General features: G+C 41.3%; 1 protein-coding gene across 1 annotated transcript in view; it reads right to left on the bottom strand.

Moving 5' to 3' along the window:
• The window catches only part of LOC126260335 (putative gustatory receptor 28a), a 50846-nt gene that overhangs the window by 5681 nt on the left and 24366 nt on the right, over positions 1-20799 (bottom strand). Inside the window, exon 2 of the mRNA XM_049957660.1 lies at positions 3477-3653. Within this exon, the coding sequence (XP_049813617.1) occupies positions 3477-3653 (177 nt within the window). The remainder of the gene's footprint in view (positions 1-3476; positions 3654-20799) is intronic.

Below are 20799 nucleotides of genomic sequence, written 5' to 3'. Positions count from 1 at the left end.
ATATAAAAGATCAATAATATCAAAAAATTGACGATAGTTAATTATTTTAACTGATAGAAAGACTATTTGGCGGAAGACTGTCCTAATGTCAAGCTGATCAATGTTACCAGCTCTAACAAATTTCATTCTTTCCCCACAAATGTTAACCAAACGTTGCCATGGAGTGCACGAAAGAAATACGTTACTCAAATAGTGCAAGGGGGATAGGTCTTCCCACTTCGAGCTTGGTATCACTGGAGTAAAAACTGACTTGTAACACAACAGTTGCATTTAATGATGTGCAGCGTTATTTATCCTCTGTTCCACAGAGTCGTTGGCTTGGCTGCTGCTGTGTTTCGTCCGATCTGTTCAAATTGCTCTGAGCACCATGGGACTTAACATGTGAGGTCATCAGCCCTCTAGAACTCAGAACTACTTAAACCTGCCGTAAGGACATCACTGACATCCGTGCCCGAGGCAGGATTCGAACCTGCGATCGTAGCAGTCGTGCGGCTCCGGACTGAAGTGCCTAGAACCGCTCGGCCACAGCGGCCGGCTTCCGATCTGTAAACCTATCATAATCTTATACTGATTCTATATCAACAAACTTGCCCTACGTTTTCGTGACGCGAAAAACTTTAACTTCACCCTAGTATCCCTTTAACGGCTAAACACAGGCGCAAAGCTGGTGCGCCGTTTGTTACTCCGTCCTCGCTGTTCTGGCAAGAACTTCACTATATTGGCTCTCTTTGTTCTCTGCACAGGAGATTTTACGGAAAGAACTGAGCCAGTTCTTAACTGAATTTTGGAGGCGGCTGAACAAAGTTTTCACACAAACGTATCCCCTTTCCCCATCATCACGTCAGAGAGGGAAGGCCTCTGACCACACTCGACTACGTCTCAAGGGGAAGAGCCTGTCGCGCTGTGAAGTTGCGCATCTCCTCAGCCTAGCTTCCCTTCCCTCCCAATGGTGTTGGACACTGGTTCGAACAGCCAATGGCAGTCACTCTTTCATTTTTGTAGCAATGGCTTCCCAGTCAGCAAATGCTTAGTAAGTACCGTGTCGTATAACTGGCTGACTTTCAAGTGAACAGCCAGGTCTGTTACAATACACTGCGTCATCCACAAGAGTGGTAAGTTACGGCCTTAAGCACCGCTCACGTGACATACTGATCTTCCCCCCAGTTCTCTGCCGTGCCCGTCACCTGCACTTGACCTTATCTAGGCAGCTGCTCTGCAAGGCATCGTGCCATAGCATGGCTAACTAAAACTGGCTTCCCCTCCAGTGATGCTTCCACACTGTTCTACCTAACTTAATAATGCAAATTTACATAAGGGAGTTATTCTCGTGACTCTCGATGCCACATGTATTAAATCTCAAACAAGTGAAATATACGCACAAAAACAGTTCCATGTAGCAAAACCAGTGTCTTGAGACATCATAAACGACACTTAAAACTGAGGCACCCAACATGTAAGGTGTCCAAAATCCCGACTCCTTACATCGACGGATGTGCTGCCCCGTATATATTCTTCATTCCTTTCTTCAGCCAAGAAAAGAATAACAGCACGTTGGTCCTGCATGGACGCATTTGGTAATAACATTGCCGTAGTTCACGTTTCCGCATTTGCTGCACGCACATCGTAAAGGCACAAATGCCACATTAATCCTTTGTCCACATGTAGTTTATTACATACCCGCACTGTAGTCGTGCTTAGTTTCACATACGCTGCTGCAACACCCTCAGACGAATACTTTTTGATGGCCCCTGATGATCTGGCTACTGCTGACGTTCTGTTCATGTTGTAAAGTTTCCTGACAACCTCCTGTCACGGCCCCCGCCGCAACACAGGCAATGGTCACGAGCAGCGGCGAAATTGCAAAACTCTTAGGACCTACAGGTTTCCGGAGAGGTCAATCAATCAGTTGGAGTTAAAAATGTGAAATCAATAAAAGTCAAAATGAAAAAGGCGTTAATATAGAATCTCTCTAATAGAAGTTTGCCGTAACAAGAAACATCCGCTTTGCATACGGTGGTCGATCGGCAGAATAGTCCTCAGCGTTCCAGCAACCTTTCGACGTCAGTGAGTACAGCTATTAGAGTAACCTCATCTACACCTTCTGTTTTATCCTCGAAGATGTATGTTTCATCATTATTTTAGTTCGAAAGCATTCCTTCTATCCTTATTATCCTATGTAAAAATTACACTACTGGCCATTAAAATTGCTACACCAAGAAGAAATGCAGTTGGTAAACGGGTATTCACTGGACAAATATATTACACTAGAACTGACATGTGATTACATTTTCACGTAATTTGGGAGCATAGATCCTGAGAAATCAGTACCCAGAACAACCACCTCTTGCCGTAATAATGGCCTTGATACGCCTGGGCATTGAGTCAAAGAGAGCTTGGATGGCGTGTACAGGTAAAGCTGCCCATGCAGCTTCACCACGATACCACGGTTCATCAAGATTAGTTACTGGCGTATTGTGACGAGCCAGTTGTTCGGCCACCATTGACCAGACGTTTTCAATTGGTGGGAAATCTGGAGAATGTGCTGGCCAGGGTAGCAGACGAACATTTCCTGCATCCAGAAATGCCCGTACAGGACCTGCAACATGCCGTCGTGCATTATCCTGTTCAAATGTAGGGTTTCGCAGGCATAGAATGAATGGTAGAGCCACGTGTCGTAACACGTCTGAAATGTAACGTCCACTGTTCAAAGTGCCGTCAATGCGAACAAGAGGTGACCGAGACGTGTAACCAACGGCACCCCATACCATCACGCTGGCTAATACGACGAATACACACTTCCAATGTGCGTTCACCGCGATGTCGCCAAACACGGATGCGACCATCATGATGCTGTAAACAGAACCTGGATTCATCCGAAAAAATGACGTTTTGCCACTCGTGCACCCAGGTTCGTCGTTGAGTATACCATCGCAGGCGCTCCTGTCTGTGATGCAGCGTCACGGGTAACCTCAGCCATGATCTCCGAGCTGATAGTTCATGCTAATTACCCTCCTGAACCCACCGATTCCATATTCTGCTAAAAGCCATTGTATCTCGACCAACGCGAGCAGCAATGTAGCGATACGATAAACCGCAATCGTGATAGTCTACAATCCGACCTTTATCAAAGTCGGAAACGTGATGGTACGTATTTGTATTCCTTACTCGAGGCATCAAAGTAGCGTTTCACCAGGCAACGCCGGTTAACTGCTGTTTGTGTATGAGAAATCGGTTGTAAACTTTCCTCATGTCAGCACGTTGTAGGTGGCGCCACCGGCGCCAACCTTGTATGAATGCTCTGAAAAGCTAATCATTAGCATATCACAGCATCTTCTTCCTGTCGGTTAAATTTCGCGTCTGTAGCACGTCATCTTCGTGGTGTAGCAATTTTAATGGCCAGTAGTGTATTAATTTCGCTGCGGTGTGTGCGCTTATACGAAACTTCCTGGCAAAATAAATTTGTGTACGCATCTCACCTGGTATTGTAACTTGAGCGCTAGTATTAGGTTGAGCAGTGATACGCAGTGGATGAAGTGGGCGGCGACAGCAGTCAGTATTGGCAGGCCGAACGCTTCGTTAACGAGTCCTGCTGTGTCGAAGAGCTGACCGTGCACTTGACGCAGCAGATGAACCTCTCCAGAGTCGTCAACGTTCTGCGGGCAGAGGCATTTATACTCTTAACATCACATTCATGATAACCTCACCATACCATATCACTACCAGGGTGGGCGTTTGAATCATTGGGAAATGCTGACAGAAATAAGAAAATATTCTACTGTACAGCCCGTTTGCTTAACTCGGACGCCACTGTATTACAGAACCGTTGCTAGACAAGCCATATACAAGTGGGAAGAAGGCTTTTCCGATTATATTTAATCTTGACAGAAATAATCGAAAAGGAGGTAGCAGAAAGACAGTATCACTTATAAAAATTCGCCATATAATATTAAAGCAGTCTGTAATACATAAATGCTAGTTATAACTCTTTTCGCTACTCCTTATGTAGGATCAACCACGTTTGTCAACAGAACAACTAGTGACATCTAGTATAAATTTGAACAACTGCTTACATTTAAAAAATTATAATGGAATGGGGCTATGTGAATCAGTTTTCGTAGTTTTTTTTAATCGGAATATAATATGTATTTCTTCTTTATTAAAGTATTCATGTAGACTAATTACAAAGAATAACGTCTCAAACACCACTGCAAAAGTAGGTTTTAGCAAAATTTTCGACATCGCTCGTAGACATGGAGCTATTGTAGGAAATGCTGTGAAGGGATTTGAGTGCATGAGAATTTTCCCGTCATTCCAAACAAATAACCGTCACACAGATTCCTTTCTTCACGCACATTCCTAAGTGACCAGTTCTCTTCTGCTGTCACAGGATCAGAAGTAAACCCACGCTCTCCAAATACTACTAATCCTGCAGGTAATACGGAAGTCGGAGCTCAGCAGCATCATCTTCTCTTGTTTTGCCAATCCCAACAAAAAACACCGGAACCCCGCGTCGGAGGAGAGAGAAAAATTCAGCATGTTATTTGATTTCACCATTTCAACTCAATCTAGCAAGAGGGAAGAGAAAATTGCATTATGAAAACTACTGGTGAAAGGAGAACAGTGACTGCAGGAATCGTGGGATTTTCAAGGGAAACCTTCAAATTCAGATGAAAATCCATCTTCATCAGCACATTAACCTGATTCGGAGGAAGAAAACGAACATCGTGCATTCTGAAACATCAAACGTTATGATCGTAGATCTATCAAGGAAGGGGAATCGATCAGGTGTGATAAGTGCAAGGTTTGGTTCCACGAAATTTGTGAGGTGGGTGCTGGTAATAAGCAATCCCACTCCAGAGAACTTATGTTAGGGCTACTGGAGCAGTTAAAAAACCTAAACTACCGTATTGTATTTAAGCGTGTGACAGTTTACAATGATCCACGTTGCCCCCATTTACCACACAAACTGCTCCACATACTTTTAACTGTTCCACGGTGCCAACATTTTGCTGTTTACAATGAAGAAGTGTAGACCTCGAAGCAGTGTACCGTTATCACACAAAACATAACTATAACCTGTCCACAATTACAGTTTAACGTGTGTAGTAAAAAATTTATTACCTGTATGAGGCCCAACAAATTGAAATTATTCATTTGGCTCCACCTTACCCCATGTTCAGTAGGCATTAGCCAGGAATTACGCTTGAGGGTACACTTTGTATGTCATAATAATAGATAAACTGAGGATCATCACTTTGCTAGGTAGAAAATGCTGTTGACATGTTCAGAAAAAAACATTTCAGAACATGATATCAAATAATGTAAGTCGTCTCTACCGAAATCATGTGTCATATGTAAAATATCTCCCATGAACCATGGACCTTGCCGCTGTTGAGGAGCCTTGGGGTCTCAGCGATATAGATAGGCATGCCGTACGCGCAACCATAACGGAGGGGTATCTCTTGAGAGGCCACACAGACGTGTGGTTCCTGAAGAGGGGCAGCAGCCTTTTCAGCAGCAGCAAGGGTAAGAGTCTGGATGATTCACTGATCGGGCCTAGTAACATTAACCAAAAGGCCCTTACTTTGCTGGTACGGCGAACGGGTGAAAGCAAGAGGAAACTACAGCCATAAATTTTCCCAAGGGCATGCAGCTGTATGGTTAAATGATGATGGCGTCCTCTTGGATCAAATATTCGGAGTTAAAATAGACCCCAATTCGGATCTCCGGGCGGCGACTACTCAAGAGGATGTCATTATCAGAAGAAAGAAAACTGGCATTCTACGGATCGGAGCGTGGAATTTCAGATCCCTTAATCGGGCAGGTAGGTTAGAAAATATAAAAAGGGAAATGGATAGGTTAAAGCTGTATATAGTGGGAATCAGTGAAGTTCTATGGAATCAGGATGAAGACTTCTGGTCTGGTGAATATGGGATTATAAATACAAACTCAGATAGGGGTCATCCAATAGTAGGTTTAATAATGAATAAAAAACAGGAGCGTAGGTAAGCTACTACTAACAGCAAAGTGGACCCATTATTGTAGCCAAGATAGACACAGTGCCCACGCCTACCACAGTAGCAAAAGTTTATGTGCCAACTAGCTCCGAATATCATGAAGAGATTGAAGACATGTATGATAAGGTAAAATAAATTATTCAGATAGTGAAGGAAGAAGAAAATTTAGTAGTCATGGGGGACTGGAATTCGATAGTAGGAAAAGAAAAAAACGGGAAAGCAGTAGGTGAGTACAGAATGGGGGTAAGGGATGAAAGAGGAAGACGCCTGGTAGAATTTTTTGTAGAGCGTAACTTAATCACAGCTAAAACTTAAGAATCATGAAAGACGGTTGTATACGTGGAAGAGGCCTGGAGACACATGAAGGTTACTGATAGATTATGTAATAGTAAGATAGAGATTTAGGAACTAGGTTTTACATTGTAAGACATTTCCAGGGGCAGATATGGTCTCTGACCACAATCTATTGGTTATGAACTGTAGATTAAAACTGAAGGAATTGCAAAAAGATAGGAATTTAAGGAGACGGTACCTGGAGGTTGCAGAGGGTTTCAGAGAGAGCATTAGGGAACGATTGACAAGAACTGGGGAAAGAAATACATTAGATAAAGAACGGGTAGTTTTGAGAGATGAAAGAGTGAAGACAGCAGAGGATCAAGTGGGTAAAATGACGAGAGCTAGTAGAAATCCTTGGGTAACAGAAAAGATATTAAATTTAATTGAGGAAAGGAGAAAATATAAAAATGCAGTAAATGGAGCTGGAAAAAAGAAATACAAACGTCTCAAAAATGAGATCAACAGGAAGTGCAAAATGGCTCAGCAGGAATGGCTACAGGAAAAATGTAAGGATGTAGACGCATATTTTACTAGATGTAAGATAGATACTGGCTTTCCTCCACGCCCAAACAACAGGGAACTGACATGTATCGAGATTAGAATATAGTGCATTGATAATGGCTAGGCACTATACGAAATCTGGATTTGCCACATAAAATCTGCAAAAAATGGACGACTGATTGCTAACGTGATGGTATTCTTATCTTTTGTACTGATGTCAATGGCTTAGTTATTTCTCAATGCTTAGAATCAACGATTACGTGTCTAAAGGGGCACCCTTACAACATTGCTGAAAGTTATTAGCCGAAAGGAAAAACGTTATTAAATGTGGTTAGTTTATTGGTCAATCATTTATTATTTAATGTTTACGCAAAAGCTATGCAACATTCGTTTTCGTTGCGCTTGTTCTACGTAACAGTGTGCGTGCCTCTGTGTTTATTCAGGTAAATAGGAAAAGTCAGATTTGGTTTCCAAAATAGTTTTTGAGGTTTATAAATATTCATACTTACTGCAGAATCTAAAAGCTCAGGGTTTTACCTTCACTGTTCATAGGAGGAATTCACGTATCCGACACACACATCTATAAAACAAAAACATTCACAAAATATCTCGATTGTAGCACTTCGCATCTGGAACAGAACTACCGTCTGTTCTTTGCATAGTTCAATATCCCGTCGCCTTTGGAAAAGACTGACCTTCGGCTTTTTCTTATTTTCGTCATCCAGACGGTTATCCTCCCACAAGTTAACAGAATGATCATTACACATCCGCTTAGTTCAGGCACATCTTCTTTTTCTTTCTTCGTCTATTCACCATCTGTTTCCCACTTCTCTGAGCTCCTCTGGTCCCTCTGTAATCTATCTTTCACCCTCTCTGACGTCAGTACTTTAAAATTTCAGTCTATATTTAGTGATGAGCCAAAATACTACCAGCCAAAATATTGCCACAGTGGATACACCTGTTTCCGTCGGATCACCGAAGTTAAGCGACATCGGGCGTGGCTGGCACTCGGAGGGGTGACCATCCGAGCCGCCATGCGCTGTTGCCATTTTTCGGGGTGCTCTCAGACTCGTGATATCAGCTGAGGAGCTACTCGACCGAATAGTAGCGGCTCCGCTCAAAGAAAACCACCATCCTAACGACTGGGAGTGTGGTGTACTGACCACACGCCCCTCCTAACCACATCCTTAGACCTGAGGATGACACGGCGGTCGAATGGTCCCAATGGGCCACTTGTGGCCTGAAGACTGAGTGCAAAATATTACCACCTCCTTCTTAATAGCTTGTTTGTCGGACTCTTGAACGAAATACATCACAGATTCTGCGTAAGGGTGTTCCGATGTTCTATTGCTAGGTTTGTGGAGGTATGTGGCATGCGATTTCTCCGCCCGCGTCATGTACCTCGCGTAAATAACAGGCCGCTGATTTGGGTACGTGGAGATGGCGCCCAATAGCGACCCACAGTGGTCCCTTAGGATGTACAGTCGTCCTCAAAAGTATCCGAAGGACCGGAATTGCTTTTAGCATGATTCGCATGCAACCCACATAACGCAGCTGTCTAGCAGGTCCTCTAATCGCCCCTTGGAACAGTCGTGTGGCTATTGAAAATGGATTCCACAAGTCATCACTAGAAAACTCTGCTCTCTATCGCAATAACTCAAGGTGTATAGTAATACCACGATACTACAAATATCAGGGGACACCTTATCACAGATAAGACTGTCCACAAGGCTTGTAAGCTCACATGACATACCTGAAATGTTACCACTCTCATTATTACGTCAGATAGGTAATGCACGTAGTACGTCCGTCGTATTCATGATTTCCTCATCAAAGTAACATACTGTACTTGTTATTTAACACAAAATGACATTGAAAGTTTAAGTTATTGATGAACAGCTAGATGAGAATATGTATGAACTTCAAATGACACGACGAACCATCTCGTTCTGCCTTTGGATTTAAACCCGGGTCATGCATACTAAGATTTCATGACTGACAGAAACTAACAGTCATTCCTCACTAGGCATACAGACAGTGATATACCTCGAATTTGGACAGTATCAGTTAGAAAAATCAACTTTAAATTACATAACGTAAACATTTTTAACGAATGCGAGTTCCTACGAAGCATCTATTGTCCCTGTTAACGAACTATGAGCCGGCCGGAGTGGCCGTGCGGTTCTAGCCGCTACAGTCTGGAACCGAGCGACCGCTACGGTCGCAGGTTCGAATCCTGCCTCGAGCGTGGATGTGTGTGATGTCCTTAGGTTAGTTAGGTTTAATTAGTTCTGAGTTCTAGGCGACTGATGACCTCAGAAGTTAAGTCGCATAGTGACAGAGCCATTTGAACGAACTACGAGAGATGTTAAATATTGCTTCTTCACAAGTAATTTATTTGAAATGGTGTGAAATAAAGCTTTGTGTTGGGCAGGGATTGGAACCCAGAACCTAATCGAATTGTTATCGAGGCACGATCAACTGTGACATATCGGATTTTCTCGGCAGTAGCTAGATGTTTTAACTGAAATGACGAGACGAAAAATTACTTTTTTCCTTCCCAGGACTCAAACCCGGTACATGTTGCTGTTATATTCTAGAGAAAACGAACGTTAAATATGGGTTTGTTACACCAGCAGCGACATGTGAGCATGTCTGAACTAGAAATAATATGAGGAAGAGTTCAGTGCTGACTGGGAATCGAACCCCACACATATCTTTGTTGACTACACACAAAGAGACGTCAGCTACCGAATTTGTCGACACCAGCGGCTCGGAATAACATCCTTGTACTTACAGTTATCTCTCAAATAGTTCTGTCTCACTAGGAGTCAAAACCGTCAGATATCGTTAGTGTTGACAAGGAATGAAAATGCATTAAAAATCAAAATTATTATCCAACAGGAGATAAGTGTTCTCTTGCTAGAGCTTGATTATACGTAATGAAAACTTTAGTGCCGGGCCAGGATTCGAACCTATTCAAGTGCAATGTGTTGAGATGTTGAGGAATCTGCAGTTTTGAAGAAACAACAGACAGTAGTCGACTGTATTGTCACGAAGGGATCAAATTACGCGTTAAAGGCGGTTTGAGTCGCCTTCCAAGTTCAGAACCAATTTATCGGCATACAGAAGCTCAAATAAAAGATAGACTAAGTGTCCTGTGACCCTACATAGCGTTTGTTTCGTCACTAGAAATAAATAACTAGTATAAGCAAGGTTACTGGTGATATAATTCCCACATTTCGCCACTGCTGACTATATTGTGTTTCAACCTAACGTCTACTGGGTAGAGAAGGAATATCATGTTTAATGTGAATTTCAGACCACAATGCCATTATATCTTCTCCGTTGGTGTAACCAGAAGAGAATAGAATCTGTATCTCTCGATTAAAAATCATTGGAAGACGTTGGAATCGAACCCAGACCATTACCACAGCAACCTATCATCAATCCAACAGACCACAAAAGCCTCGTCTCTGAGAGTCATTTTCTATCATAATACCGTTGCGTCACACTCGATGAGAATTCTGAAACACAGGCTCCCTGTAGCGGTTTGCAGCATGTTCAGTACATTCATTTACTTGGTTGACCGAATCGTTATGAACTAGCTGCCTCAGCTACCCTGTGCATACATTCGACTCTATTTTGTAATCACCAAAATAAAATCAAGTAACGGTCACCTACACATAACTGCCAACAGTGCAGGATGCAGAAATTTAAATAAGAAGTGTCCCTTCCATTTGAGCTACTCTATCGCGCTATCTGTTTGTTGGAACCGTCGTGCAGTGGAAGAGAAAAGCTGTAACTGTCTGTCTCTCACAAGTCTTGATCCAGCCATATGCATTATCTCACAGCACTGTGGAATGCAGAAGTTCTGGAGGAACTGTTGTCGACTTCTAGAGCTGCTTCAGCTGTACGATAACTAGTAGCGTAACGGTAAGATTCGCGCAGTGTAGGTAAGGTGTCGTGAGTTCTATTACACTCCCTGCAACCTTTTTTTTAAAACGCAATTCTGCTGTCTGCTGAAGTTATCAATCTATTGGAACTTTGAACATAATTCCCTTCACTTCTCAACCCAAAATAGTCGCATCTGGAAAAAGGACTAACTTCTGCGACATTTTGTTCTTTTCAGGTTTAATAGATCACCAGGCAGCAGGTGCATCTCGAAGCTTTTGTATCATGTATGGGGAGAGCACATCGTGCCAAAGTAAACGGAAAAGTATTTTATACATTATCTGTCGTCTGGTAGTGGCATTTTAAACTTCTTCAATTCTTGTTTGACACCGTCAACTCAGAACAAGTTTTCTACATGCATGTAATCAATAAACTGCATGTGCATTGTCAGACTGTTATAGATAACATCAGAGAATTCGCATATATCGTTGATGATTAATTTCTAAAACAATGGTTCAAATGGCTCTGAGCACTATGGGACTCAACTGCTGTGGTCATTAGTCCCCTAGAACTTAGAACTACTTAAACCTAACTAACCTAAGGACATCACAAACATCCATGCCCGAGGCAGGATTCGAACCTGCGACCGTAGCAGTCGCACGGTTCCGGACTGCGCGCCTAGAACCGCGAGACCACCCCGGCCGGCGATTAATTTCTCTCTCATGTTTAGTATTGTTTTAACAACACTAATAGAAACCTTACGAAAATTGTACACTGTATTATAAGAAATGAAATAAAACTACCCACGATAACCGTACGACGAAAGTCTGTTTTAATACAACTGAGTATCTGCACACAAGCGTGCCTCTATCGGCACGAATTAGTAAAATTCTTCTCACTTAGATTGCGATTGGGACTGTGTTTAATTGGTATGCTGTGTCATACTCAACAGGTATGCAAATATGGCATTTCATAAATAAAGTTATGTATTCCTAGAAACAAAAATTTGCTTGTCAGCAGTGGAAAGAGGCGTCACCTGTTTTGTAGCATTATAAGTTTTTCACCATTCCACTATATGTTGAAAGCTTTTTGTTGCGATTTCCTTATCGATGTTTGATCTGACTGCTTGTAGCTCTTTTACAGAAGGGATGAAAATGTTACAGTCAGCGAGACTGCAACCGCGAACGTAACAGGCGCTTTTTCACATGTCAGCACGTCCCCTCACGTCTAGCCAAGAGGTATGTGTTGAGCCTTCCTCTTACGAGGCCAGTAGTGGCTAGAAATCGTAAACCGATATTTAAAGGAAGAGATTAGTTGCGATTTCCACGTGTAACGGCTTTCCTGGGCTGAAAACCGTAAATTTTCAACCTCAAGCGATAATAACTCAGATTATTCAATGAAAATGACTGAAAAAATCAAGTGAACTTTGAGCCCTAATTCCGTGCACACCAGGAAGTAACTCGTCGATCACAGAGTTGCCAAACAGACCTTGCCTTCTTGTCAAATCTCAGTTACAGTAGCAGCAGGAAGAAGACGAACAAACCTACGTGATCCTACAGCGGGCTAGAAAGTGACCATAGCTGTCTTCTCAAAGACGCGGCTGTTACGGCATGGAATACGTAATGCGTCTGATTGGCATTTCTGTAACTAGGTTTAGGGACTCGAGCGTTGTTACTAACTATACTCAGAACTGACTGCAAACTATGCATCATAAATCAGTAACTCTAATAGTTGGTCTCATATTTCACTCGATCGATTGCATCTATGTGCAGTCTTGTGAACATACAAGTAGAATTTCGTGAATTTCACGTGAATGTAAAAAAAATTTGGTGCGAATGGAAGCTGTAAGAAACACATTTAACTAATTATTCTGTACCACGTAATAATTAATTCATTTGAAAATTCAGAAGAGAAGACACCAATAATTATGCCCATTAAGACAGAAACTAAAGTGGAGATGCGGGCACTATGCAGATTTGCGCTTTTTCATCTTCAGATCTATACAAATAATGTGTACTAACCGGTGTATTCATTGCTTTCGTAATGGTTCCCTCTTGTTTATTCATCTAGTGATGAGCTGTGTCCACACCATGAGCCTGATTGTTTCTTTGTATCCTTCCATCTACTGTGTTTGTGTGTTATTTATCGGTGTTCAAAAAGCAAAATGTTATGCTTTTTCCCACGAGGTATTAAAATGAGGTCCCAAGAAGGCTAACTAATTATAATCAAAATAGAGTTAGACGCCAATTAGTTTTTCGTCATGGCGTTATGTTGTTTTTGTGGTCTTCAGTCCTGAGACTGGTTTGATGCAGCTATCCATGGTACCCCATCCTGTGCAAGCCTTCTCATCTCCCAGCACTTACCGCAACCTACATCCTTTTGAATCTGCTTAGTGTATTCATCTCTTGGTCTCCCTCTACGAGTTTTATCCTCCACGCTGCCCTCCAATACTAAATTTGTGATCCCTTGATGCCTCAGAACATGTCCTACCAACCAATCCCTTCTTCTTGTCAAGTTGTGCCACAAACCCCTCTTCTCCCCAGTTCTATTCAATACCTCCTCATTAGTTATGTGATCTACCCATCAAATCTTCAACATTCTTCTGTAGCACCACATTTAGAAAGCTTCTATTCTCTTTTTGTCCAAACTATTTATCGTCCATGTTTCACTTCCATATATGGCTACACTGCATATAAATACTCCGAAACGGCTTCCTGACACTTAGATATATACTCGATCTAAACAAATTTATCTTCTTCAGACACGCTTTCCTTGCCATTGTCAGTCTACATTTTATGTCCTCTCTACTTCGACCATCATCAGTTATTTTGCTCCCCAAATAGCAAAACTCCTTTACTACTTTAAGTGTCTCATTTCCTAATCTAATTCACTCAGCATCACCCGACTTAATTCGACTACATTCCATTATCCTCGTTTTGCTTTGGTTGATGTTTATCTTATATCCTCCTTAAAAGACACTGTCCATTCCGTTCAACTGCTCTTCCAAGTCCTTAGCTGTCTCTGACAGAATTACAATGTCATCGGCGAACCTCAAAGTTTTTATTTCTTCCCATGGATTTTAATACCTGTTGTTGTTGTTGTGGTCTTCAGTCCTGAGACTGGTTTGATGCAGCTCTCCATGCTACTCTATCCTATGCAAGCTTCTTCATCTCCCAGTACCTACTGCAACCTACATCCTTCTGAATCTGCGTAGTGTATTCATCTCTTGGTCTCCCTCTACGATTTTTACCCTCTACGCTGCCCTCCAATACTAAATTTATGATCCATTGATAGCTCATAACATATCCTACCAACCGATCCCTTCTTCTGGTCACGTTGTGCCACAAACTTCTCTTCTCCCCAATCCTATCAATACTTCCTAATTAGTTATGTGGTCTACCCATCTAATCTTCAGCATTCTTCTGTAGCACCACATTTCGAAAGCTTCTATTCTCTTCTTGTCCAAACTATTTATCGTCTATGTTTCACTTCCATACATGGCTACACTCCATACAAATACTTTCAGAAATGACTTCCTGACACTTAAATCTATACTTGATGTTAACAAATTTCTCTTCTTCAGAATCGCTTTCCTTGCCATTGCCAGTCTACATTTTATATCCTCTCTACTTCGAACATCATCAGTTATTTTACTCCCCAAATAGCAAAACTCCTTTACTACTTTAAGTGTCTCATCTCCTAATCTAATTCCCTCAGCATCACACGACTTAATTCGACTACATTCCATTATCCTCGTTTTGCTTTTGTTGATGTTCATCTTATATCCTCCTTTCAAGACACTGTCCATTCCATTCAACTGCTCTTCCAAGTCCTTTGCTATCTCTGACAGAATTACAATGTCATCGGTGAACCTCAAAGTTTTTATTTCTTCTCCACAGATTTTAGTACCTACTCCGAATATTTCTTTTGTTTCCTTTACTGCTTGCTCAATATACAGATTGAATAACATCGGGGAGAGGCTACAACCCTTATTACTCCGTTCCCAACCACTGCTTCCCTTTCATGTCCCTCGACTTTTATAACTGCCATCTGGTTTCTGTACAAATTGTAAATAGACTTTCGCTCCCTGTATTTTACCCCTGCCAACTTCTAAATTATCAAGAGAGTGTTCCAGTAAACATTGTCAAAAGCTTTCTCTAAGTCTACAAATGCTAGAAACGTAGGTTTGCCTTTCCTTAATCTTTCTTCTAAGATAAGTCGTAAGGGCAGTATTGCCTCACGTGTTCCAGTATTTCTATGGAATCCATACTGATCTTCCCCGAGGTCGGCTTCTACTAGTTGTTCCATTCGAATGTAAAGAATTCGTGTTAGTATTTTGCAGCTGTGGCTAATTAAACAGATTGTTCGGTAATTTTCACATCTGTCAACACCTGCTTTCTTTGGGATTGGAATTATTATATTCTTCTTGAAGTCTAAGGGTATTTCGCCTGTTTCATACATCTTGCTCACCAGATGGTAGAGTTTTGTCAGGACTGGCTCTCCCAAGGCCGTCAGTAGTTCCAATGGAATGTTGTCTAGTTTCGACTCAGGTCTTTCAGTGCTCTGTCAAACTCTTCACGCAGTATCGTATCTCCCATTTTATCTTCATCTACATCCTCTTCCATTTCCATAATATTGTACTCAAGTACATCGCCCTTGTATAGACCCTCTATATACTCCTTCCACCTTTCTGCTTTCCCTTCTTTGCTTATAACTGGGTTTCCATCTGAGCTCTTGTTGTTCATACAAGTGGTTCTCTTATCTCCAAAGGTCTCTTTAATTTTCCTTTAGGCAGTATCTATCTTACCCCTAGTGAGATAAGCCTCTACATCCTTACATTTGTCCTCTAGCCATCCCTGCTTAGCCATTTTGCACTTCCTGTCGATCTCATTTTTCAGACGTTTGTATTCCTTTTTGCCTGCTTCATTTACTGCATTTTTATATTTTCTCCTTTCATAAATTAAATTCAATATTTCTTCTGTTACCCAAGGAATTCTACTAGCCCGTCGTCTTTTTACCTACTTGATCTTCTGCTGCCTTCACTACTTCATCCCTCAAAGCTACCCATTCTTCTTCTACTGCATTTCTTTCCCCCATTCCTGTCAATTGTTCCCTTATGCTCTCCCTGAAACTCTGTATACAAAATTTAATACCCACTGCGAAAATTTCTTTTGTTTTCTTTACTTGTGTTAAGTCGACAGAAATAGTTGGGTGTTATTGCCTGCATTACCGGCATCCCATTGTCGTCTTCTCTTATTGAGACTTTCATATTACCCTGAACACAAGACGCCGAGATAAATGTTTATATTCTCCGTGACGAAACATCCTCACATTCCATTCATCCTGATCCATTCGTTACGTGCATCGGCAGCAATGAGTGATAGGATAGTTGTTGTGAGGCGACGAATAACAATAAAATGCTAGTAATAACAAATCAGTAATCAAGCATGTTTACCGCATTATAGACGATTAACAAAATACCCAAGAAAGGCTGAGTGTTTAATTGGCCTACTGCATAGGTGTTCCTACCACTTTGTTACTGAATTCTGTTCTGGTTGTTTGCATAGAGAAAAGAAAGAACACTGTAGCCATACATATCGATAGTTCAACGAGATATTACCTAACAACTATCCTTGCTTAACATCATGAGACGAACATGTCGTCACCGAGCTGATAGTCGAAATAGATTTCTGTTTTCTCTCTGTGTCTCCCTCTCTCTTTTTCTATTTATTTTTTGATGAAAGAATCGAGAAGCGCGAATAATAAGCAAGTAGGCATATAACCTGTTTACAGTTCTTTTTATTGGGACACATAATGCAAAAATACAAGTTTTAAGTGTACTACTGCGTAATTCCAGTTATTGACAGTTTATTCGTGAGCTTGCTCGCATGCAGTGGGGTGAAACCTATCACAGAAGCAAGCAAAACACAAATATTTCTTGCACCATTCGCAACACACAAATGAAATCTCGCTGCACTGACTTGTTGTCCGATATATTGCACGGTAAACATGTCTGATTCATGTTGCTAAATATAGCTCTATCGTATATCAATTTGCGTACCAAGTGTATAAAAGTATATCTTGAAATACGCAGAAAGTCACATAGAGGTATTCGACTGAAACATAGCCATGACCAAGATTGTAACTGGGATCGACAGCATCGTCATCTACCACCTTGACAACTCGAACGGTGACAGTGCTCGGCCGGTTACTTACGTTTACTGGTATCAAAGCTACAGCATGAAAACACAAAACTGTTAATAACCCGAGGATCATTAACGTTGGAACCCGTAGTAAAGTAAAGCAGTCATCAGTCGGAAGAGTGTTTTGAACACCACAGTGCTTTAATGGGCACTCTTGTTGGAGGTGGTATGCCATTGCTTTCCTCCGACCCTTGAGTTGACTTATCTACCCAGTTAACATGGGAACATACCGTTTAACGTGGTTTTCGGAGCACAGCACAACTCGGCATTTTTCACATCAACAAACACTGCCTGGCGGGAAATATGTGTAAAATGGCACATATGAATCGTGGGCCTGACGAGGGATTGAACCCGAGACCTTCGTATCCGTAGTCTTGCTCTCCATCACTTTGCCACCATGCAGCTACTACTGTGGTTTCTGCTTGGCATTAAAATTAAGGATCTCTCATTTGTGCCTGTGTTGGCACACGCGTGTCCCTTAGGAGACGTTACTTATGGGATTACCCTCGTAAACGTGTGTGTAAACGCCTTCCAATGCCCACTCAAGGAAGATAGATACACAGTCTAGCTTCAATATTATAAATACGCCTCAGTTTGTGGATGAACTCAGATATATAGCAGTGCTGTACCCACTGGTGTTAGACTCGTTTTCAACCAATGATTACCACAGCTACAGAAACACTACTTGTGATACCTCTTAGACAAAATACTTACGCAGTGCTATCAGACGACAAGATCAAACTGACACAAACTGTGGGGCGTTGGTTTTACAACCTTCGTACCTGCATAAAGAGCTTTTCCTATTTGAGATATCTGTGGACGTTGCTGCATAAGACGATTTAAGAAGAAACTAAATTCCTTCAGCTACGCCAATGTTTAAAGAAATCGTCTTAACGGCACCAAATCGTGGTTTGTGAATCGTTTACCGGCCGTACTCTGCCGCATTTCGCTGGCTAGAAGGCAAAAATCTTACTGACAAATTTCACAGAAGAAAAAGGGGGACGAAATGTCTCCCACTGGAAGGTCATATTGTTTTATTTAAATGATTACAAAATCAGGTAAAACGAACAGTGAGGTTGTCAGTATAAGCACATTACTGTTGTGAGCGTGATGTTGCACCGCCCAGGGCCTCTAATTATAAAGGGCCCGTTTAGGTCAGGCATATTGTATACAGAAGTGGAAGAGAGAGCACCACTAAATTCTATAATCCGTATGCATTGCATACACACGTAAATTACTGTTACAGTGTACTTAGGGAGCCCAATGAGCGAATTGCAAATTTTCCGGTGAGAAGAGCACTGGGAAACAGTCTTCGCTACATTAGGTTACTTAAACTGGTGTCACTCTGAGCTAGAATTTATGGTCAACTACTAAGTGTAAGGACAATGATTCTGATGCTAGTTTTTGCATCTGTGAAATACTTTCCTACATTATAGAAGCGAATATTAAATTTGAACAAATATTGCGAAAATTTTGGACTTGTATAGCTTAGAATGGAATTTTTCTGTTTATTGCAAAGGAAAACAATTGATTTTCTAAGACGTTCTGTGTCATACACAACTTGAAACAGGCCACGTCGACCAAATCATATGGAAGAACTGACAGCGACGTATGTCGGAAGGCAGTAAGAACCCTTGGCTTCTGGTTTGGCAGTATTCGACAGCCATTTCTAGGCGCAAGTGAATGAAGAAAGGCAGCGCGTTTTTGTTATCAAGTAACGTCTTTATCAATTACTTTAGTTTTAATGAAATCTACGAGTAATTGCTGGTGTTTGATATTAACATGAAAAGGATTCCGTAATCAGGGAAAGAACCTGGTCTTGGGCAACTACTTCTATAATGACCAAAAGGCCTTAAATGATCTTCAAGCACATGTTCCAGCAGCAGTATGAAGAAAATGATAGTAATAATGACGGTAATAATCGAATTATCGGGTAACTTCACACTTCACAATGGATTTTCTCGAACTACGAAATTTCCTGAATTAGTGAAAATTTAAAAATGGCTTCACATAGAGGCTATGATGCCTTGAAGAGTCTTTACATCCTGCTGACGTGAGAATAGCATAATCTCCGCGTCAGAAGCTTGCTTCTACTTAACCATTTAATAGACTCGCATTTTTTCCACCGTGACTAATTTTGTAAGCCAAGAATTCATCCGTTACAGCACACTCCTGGGGCTGGGAAATGTGGCCACAATGGTCTGGTGGAACGAACTATCACAAGTGCAATGCGTGGGTTCAGGCATTTACTTTTAAGAGGCACAAACAGATTTACTTTATCTCTAGCAACCTCAAGAGAAAGATGTTATAATCCAGAATCCGCATTAAACATCACTTTCCTTAATTCCCAACTGGGCAGACTCGGTTTACGTTGGGAAATGACATAGGTGGAGGTCATGGTAAACATAAATACTGTCGCCAGTAAACTTACTTACATTAGAAAATTTTATTTTATTTGATGAAAAAGGAACAGGGTTCTTATTTTACTTGTACTTGATTGAACAAGAGACGTTGAAAAATTTGGTGCTGGACTGTGATTCGAATTCGTATCTCCTCTTTCGAGGATCTGAATCTCTCGGAACAGTATAGTTCAATCATTTCGTTCCTTTTTCCAAGACTGCAATCTTCTCTAGGTCTCCTCCAAAGGTAAGTATGAGGGTCCGATTCCTGATCCAGTACAAAAGTACTTTTAATTTCATTTCAAGCCCTATCACGTGCACACCGGCCAGCTAGTGAAAATTAACGTGCATTTTTAATGTCTGTTCATGTGTTCCGAAAAATTTGTGGTCAAACTTGCACACATCTTACTGTTGTTGAGTAAGTAATTGACGCTTAAGCTATATTCGTGGATGATAATGAAGAATGATAGGAGTGCGGCTCGATTGTTGCTCAGGCACAAAAATTTGTATCCTTATTTTAGATTCAAACACCTAGCAGCTGGTAAGAAGAACCGATACAAAACATTTGATTTTACTTAGTTAATAATCGGATTACGTGTTGGGTTCGTATCTGCGTCACAGAACTTCACATCATGCGCTTTACCTTTAAAAGCATACACACTTTGTTATTTCTAAATGGAGGTATATTAGACATCTTTCGAGGAGTCCCGTTTTGTTACAGAAACTGTCGTCTTTTAATTTCAACTTTAGATTTGGTTACTGATATTGGCGAAAATTTCGGTAATTCATGACCCTTCACGGCTAGTCAGCAATATGATACGATTAGAGTACATTAGATTAATACTTGTTCAATAGATCATGAATATGACATTTCGTAATGATGTGGAACTTGTCATTTTAATGAAAGGTTTCTTTTACATACTGGTATTCAATTTCTTAACAACAATTTTTTACCCTCTCGATTATTATTTTTTTATTTCTCTCTCTCTCTCTCTCTCTCTCTCTCTCTCACTCTCTCTCTCTCCCACACACACACACACACACACACACACATACATTCTTTTCTGATTTTTATTTGTTTGGTCTCCCGGACTATCGGTGAGGCGCGAAAACGTCCGTGAAAGTGTTCTTAGTCTTGAGTACACTTACGAATGAAATATGAAAACAACTATTAGAGTTACTGATTTATGATGCATAGTTTGCAGTCAGTTCTGAGTATAATTAGTAACAACGCTCGAGTCCCTAAACCTAGTTACAGAAATGCCAATCAGACGCATTATGTATTCCATGCCGTAACAGCCGCGTCTTTCAGACGCCACCTATGGTCACCTCCTAGCCCGCTCTAGGATCACGTAGGTTCGTTCGTCTTCTTCCTGCTGGTACTGTAACTGAGATTTGCCAACAAGGCAAGGTATGTTTGGCAACTCTGTGATCGACGAGTTACTTCCT

This window comes from Schistocerca nitens, chromosome 5 (genome assembly GCF_023898315.1).
Source record: "Schistocerca nitens isolate TAMUIC-IGC-003100 chromosome 5, iqSchNite1.1, whole genome shotgun sequence".
NCBI lineage: Eukaryota > Metazoa > Arthropoda > Insecta > Orthoptera > Acrididae > Schistocerca > Schistocerca nitens.
This window is presented reverse-complemented; position numbering and strand designations above follow the sequence as displayed.